This window comes from Mesoplodon densirostris, chromosome X (assembly GCF_025265405.1).
Source record: "Mesoplodon densirostris isolate mMesDen1 chromosome X, mMesDen1 primary haplotype, whole genome shotgun sequence".
Classification (NCBI taxonomy): Eukaryota; Metazoa; Chordata; class Mammalia; order Artiodactyla; family Ziphiidae; genus Mesoplodon; species Mesoplodon densirostris.
Genome location: NC_082681.1, coordinates 4567224 through 4573223, shown reverse-complemented (window position 1 = coordinate 4573223; position 6000 = coordinate 4567224). Strand labels below are relative to the sequence as shown.

The following is a 6000-nucleotide window of genomic DNA, read 5'->3' as shown; positions in this document are numbered from 1 at the left end:
GGTGCTCTCTGATGGAAAAGGCCGGGGGCTCCAGAGGGTAACTTGCTTAGTCAACAAGGGCAGGTGCCTTTAGCCTCACCCCAGTGGGTGGTCATGTGATTAATATTTCCAGGTGAAAGGGAGCTTCTGTAATTAGATGCTATCGAGACTAGAGATCCCTGACTCTAATTTTAGGCCCCTTTGACAGAATTTTCCCCAATGCTTTCTTCCTCTTCCATTTCCCTTCTCATTCATTCCATCTCCTGCTAGACCTCTTGGAAGGAGTCAGAGTTCCAGAGGTCCTCCTTCCCAAGCTCAGTCTGAGAAGCCCTCTGAAGAGTGTCATAACACAGATGCATCCTAGTGCTCAGTCATGCCTGGCTCTCCTGCTTGAAGTACTTTATACTTTAGCATGAGGAACTAATAGCTCATTACATGAACACCTCAGATTTAAAAGTTCATAGGAGCAAACAATTATTAAGTAGGAAAAAAGCTATTTTAAATGACTTAAAACAGAGCACATTTATTAGCACTTGGATGTTCTTAGAGCTGCTTTAGAATGTTGCATATTGCATTTATTTGCTTCCATTAGTCTCCATTGAGCACGGTTTAGCTAGTCTCCTTTCCAACACTACCCTGACGAAACCCTCCCCCCACAATGTAGCTCTGATCTAGGTTAGCATTCATTTATTCACAAATATTAATTGAGTGCCTACACTGTGTTAGACATTCTTCCAGCAGCCTCTAGAACTGCTAGGGATATATCTCTGAATCTCTAAATACCATAAAATAATTAAGTCCGCAAGATTGGTCCCAGTTTGGGGTAAGGTTTCAAACTCTAGGGGAGCTCAGCAACAGAAGTACTGATGGGAACAGCTTCAGCTTTCCTCTAAAACTAGGGGAATAGTTTTCAGAGGCAAAGTGGTTTTAGAAGTTTCTCAAGGAAACAACACTTAAATATGAGTATCGGGCAATTTTGCTATGGAGGCTGCCTCTCATGGTTGTTTTGGTGGTATGATTGAATTGGTCAGGGATTATGAAATTGCTGCAGCATCAGGGCATCCATCAGATGACCACGTGGCTGGAATATGCACAGAGGGTCAAATTCTTCAAGTCCCTGATCTTATTTCAGACAAGAAAACCTTTTATATAATTCAAAATGCTCTCCCAAGGAGATCTTCCCCATCCCTTAGAAGCCCAGTGATTTCCTCAAGCACATCTCATAAGATTACTTCCCAGATTTTTCTTAAACTCTGTAACAAATAAGGGTCATCATCCATTTCCAACACATGGACTAACCAACTAGACACTCTCCCTCTGCCTAGTAACTATTACCTAAGGGAACTATTGCCTAAGGGAAATAATCATCAATGGAAAAGAACAAAAGCCTTTAGAATTGCAAAGAAAATAACTTTATTTCCTGGGAGTGGGTGAATTTAGTGGAGGGAGCAATACAAGTGTTTCCTTCTCTGTCATATTGGGTAATGAGACCCCTGAGTCAATCAAAGCTGTTTTTACATGGGTTCCATTTTGGATTACTGTAATAGGTCTCTTGCTCTTGGGATACCTTTTTTCCAGCATATTCCAATGGTGTTAAGAAGTAAGGATGGCATGAGAATAGGAGTGAAAGCCAAAAACATAGTACTGCCTGTGTTAGGCAAAGAGTGACCCAAAAAAGTTCTCTAGCCCAAGTGAGTACAATTCAGAAAGAGTTTAATAAACAGCCGTTAAACATTGCACCAAAGCATTTGGAAACACAGTTTCTACAGAGAGGCAAAGGTCAGGCTTCCATTCTAAATTCCTTAAGATGATCATTAACAGGACAATCATTAACAGTCCCACACACCCCACCCCCCCATCCCACCCCCCCATCCCCACATATCCACAACACTACACTCTTCTAGTCATGAATTTACATACAGACACAGTCTTAGGAATAATGGGACTGGCATGCATTATCCCAGCAATGGCAAGGAAGCAGGGGATGGGGGAAGGATGGGTGAAAAGGCAACCAGAAGCTAATGATAGACCCCTTAGGAGCATTGATCAGGGAGTAGGCAGGGAGAATCTCCTTTTGGTGCTCTCTGTGGCGTTACTTAGGGGTTCTAGGATACTTTGGACTAGTGGCTGGGGCTGCCATCTTAATCTCATTTCCTTGAGCCATGACTATTAGAAGTGGTCTCCTTGGGTGACACACTGTGACTTTCTAAAAATCTTTTTGGTGTCCAACCAAACTCCATTCAGGATGCAGCATGCCTGTTGAGATTGTGCTGATTCTGAGATCAAGGTGGACCTGGATTCTCAGTCCTGTCTTCATTTTGGCATTTGGAAAGGGCCACGTGATAGTTCTCTATTACAGACACTTGTAAGGAGCCTAGGCAAGTCATTCAAACACATGAAACTGAGTTTATCTACCTTATAAATAGTTTACAATTATGACTGTCCCTTTTACTCGTATTAAGAACAAATGAGATCGAATCCCCTAAATAATATATTATCAAACTGATAATAAGGTTAATAATTTAGTTGACTCAAAAGTCAACTAAACTCCAATTCATCCCTCTTAAAATTGGCATCAACAGAGGACCAGAGGTCCCTGACACAGTAGGAGCAAAGTTCTTGGGCTTGACTTATGGTTTGGAGTGTGAAGGGTATGGAAGGAAGAATTTGACTTTCACCTGCCAGTAGCCCTCTTTTTTGAGCCAGATTTCAAGCCTCAACTACCATCCAGCCCAAATCGCTTACTCCATCCAGTATTTGACTAGCTGCCTTGGCAGGGAGGTGACTTTCCTGTCTCTCTAATATTTTTAAAAATTTAGGCATTTGATCTAGAATTTGTTCTATATGTCCCTTTTTAGTACACATTTAAAAAATTACTTGATCCTTTTCCTAAAAAGTTTGCAGGTAGTAATGAGTCCAAGCTAAGCAGTGTCCAGCTGGCTGCAACAGGTTCAAAGGGCTTGAGAGAAAAGGGCTTTCTGGAGGAGAGGTATACCAAAGAGGGTACTATTTTCCTGAGGGGCTAGACATGGCAGGTCATCAGCCATCTTGGTGCCAGGCTGGCCCAGTTGGTTCTATCTGCTTTGGCCATACATGGTAGACAGTGGTAAGCCTCAACTGTCCACACTAACCTCCAAGCCAAAAAAGGGGTTGTGGGCCATGTTCAGAGATTAGCACTGGCTCCTGCCTTTGTTATCAGTACTTATGCCTAGTGGACCCTGCTGTGGGCAGGGGAGGTGGCAGGCAGGACCACATGGGACCCAGCCTGGCTCCCTAGTGAGTCAGAATAATCTGATCTGGACCAGTCAACAATCATCCTTAGTCTGGAACTTTCAAATAGCCAAGGCTCTCACTACAGGCCATAGAGTCTCCTGTTCTTTCTTTAGTGGGCAGAGTGCAATAAAGTACATGCTGTGCCCCCAGCTGAGGGAGACTGGCAGATTAAGATGAGCAACGGGACAAATGGCAGTGTTTGGCTCCAATGAGGATATACTCAGCAATGGGGACAAGTAATTTTTTCTGTTGTTATTGTTTCTTCATTGAGATTCATAAATATTAATTGAGAGTCATGGCTTGGTAAGAAGGTTAAAAAAGAAGAATCCTGAAACACATGAAGAGGAGCCCTGGGGTTTGGGTGCATGGACACTTCCTAGGGTAACAGTGCTCTGGTTGCGGCACCGCCAATATCTACTGTTTGCGGATCATGCCCTTGATAGCTGACTCCCGGTTGACATATGTGGCCCAATAGACCAGATTGAAAATGGCAAAGAGCACAGGAAAAATGATGCGGGAAATTTTGTCAACCTTGCTGACACTGTTGTAGGTCTTGGTCTCAGTTGGGATATCCTGCACGTAGGTGGTCTTGGGTGAAGCAATGATTGTCGGGGTTGAGGAGGCACTAGGAGCAGCACCCTTGGAGATGGTGGAGAACTCAGTGTCCTTGGCCAGGTTGATAGGATAGGTGGTCCCCACGATGTTGAAGGTGGTGCTGGTTTTCTTTGTCGGGACTGCTGGTGTTTTCTTCTAGGGGCCAGAAAAAGTAGGGGAGAAGGGGGGAACAAAGCAAAAGCTAATTAATCCATTATACAGGACACCTTCAGAGGCTGTGGGGAGGAGGAGCCATGAGGGAAGTTAGGAAAGAGGGGCTATGAAGCCAATAGCACTGAGTAGCCAGGTTTGTGTCTGGGGATAATTGAAGATGAGTTTGAAAACAGAAAATTTGCAACATTCTGGTTTACTAGCTATGTGGCTTTGGCCAAGTCACTTCTCTTAGAGCTTTAGTTTCTTCTTCTGTAAAATGAAGATCAAAATATTTGTCGGGGTTGTTGAGAGGGTCAGATTAAAAATTGGTGGTAGAAATAACTGGAAAACTGTGAAATCTTGGTCACATGTAGGGACCTGTACAATAATGTTCTTTGATCCTCACAGTAATCATGTGAGGTAAGTGTGTGAGATTACTCCCATTTGACAGATAAGAAAACTCAGCCTCAGACTGAGTGGCAGAGTCCACACTAGCCACCTGGGCTCTCAACTTTTATCCAGGGCTGCACTGTACTGCTTTCTATAAGTATGAGACACTTTTTGGTTACCCGAGACATAACTCCAAAAGGCTTCAACCATCAAGTGGCACATCTCCTGTGAGGAAGAGAGCTTGGTGAGTCTGAAAGTCATTTTGTCATAAAGACACATAAATACTATGGCATGTTTACATGCATCATTATAACAATATCTCACCCTTCATGCACTGTAAATGTCCACTCTTGCAAGGCTGCAGGCAGGAGCCACAGCCTCCCCAGGGAGTTATGCAAATGCTTCCCTCTGACACAACAAAGGCAGGGATGCTGGGGGCTTGCTATGACACTACACTTTGTTTTCTTTTTCCAGATTATAAAAAAAACCTCAGTGGTAAACAAACATAGACACATGTGCCCATTTGTTCTCATATATATGACTTGTGTATACATGGACCTTCCATGTAGAAAAGAGAAAAGAAGACAAAGCTCAGGCCTGGATCAGAAGAGAGAGGCTGAGAGGCTGAGGAACAGGGGAGGCCAAAGACAGTGGCCGAGGTCATAGCCTGAGTGCTGAGCTCATAGTGTTTGTTGCCTCACTTCCCACTCTGGCCTTTTCTTCTTTCCATCTCTATTTGTTTCTAGGGAAAAGTGGAGCTAGATGAGCTTCGAAAATACCCAGGAGTATTTGACAAAAAGTGACAACTAATTATGTTGCCCTGATTTCACACACCACACATTGTTCCCTTAATGTTACTTTGCTTCCCATCATCTGTTTTACTTCTTTACTTCCTACTTGTTTCCTTCCTAGATTTCTCTACTCCCACCCTCTCTTACTGACCCCCTTTCTCCTAATCTATTTCTATTTCTTTACTTCTTTACTTCAGCGTTCCCACCATTTTGATCGTTTTTTTTTTCTTTAGACCACACTGCCATTTATCTTCCTGCTCCTAATAATAACTTTTGCCCAATATTTACTGAATACTTACTGGGCCAAGAAATATGCTAGGTGTTTAGGGATACGTAGGAAGGTTAAAAGTTCAGTCAGTTTCAGTCCCTGTTTTCTAGGAGTTTACAGTCCAGCAAGGGAGAGAGCCTTGTGAACACATCATTGCCATATAATGTGATAAGAGTTCTAAGAGATATGAACAAAGTGTGATGGGAATTCAGTAGAGAGAGGGGCGAAGTACCTACAGGTGCTGGAAAAGGTGGCTCAGAGAAGGCAATGAGGATGGTGAGCTGGGTCGCAAAAGATGAGCAGGAGCTCACCAGATGAAGATGTAGCAAAGGCCAGTGCACAGGCCAAGGGCACTGCTTATTTGAGGGATGAGAAGTAGTTTGCTGTAGTTGGATGACAGTGGCATGGTAAAGGCCTGCCTGTGCTGGCTTCAGGGTTTTCATCAGGGAGGGGAAGGGGGACAAAAAAGGGGGTGCTGGTTTAAGTAAATGAGCAGTCTGACTAATGGACACTTAAAAAGTAATACTGTTCTTTCTCCTTGAGGATTGTAGT

The 6000-nt window shown here is 43.5% G+C and overlaps 1 protein-coding gene across 1 annotated transcript in view; it reads right to left on the bottom strand.

Annotated features, from left to right (window-relative positions):
- Positions 1 to 3666: 3666 nt before the first annotated feature.
- GABRA3 (gamma-aminobutyric acid type A receptor subunit alpha3) overlaps positions 3667 to 6000 on the bottom strand; it is a 144164-nt gene continuing 141830 nt past the window's right edge. Inside the window, exon 9 of the mRNA XM_060086793.1 lies at positions 3667 to 4002. Within this exon, the coding sequence (XP_059942776.1) occupies positions 3667 to 4002 (336 nt within the window). The remainder of the gene's footprint in view (positions 4003 to 6000) is intronic.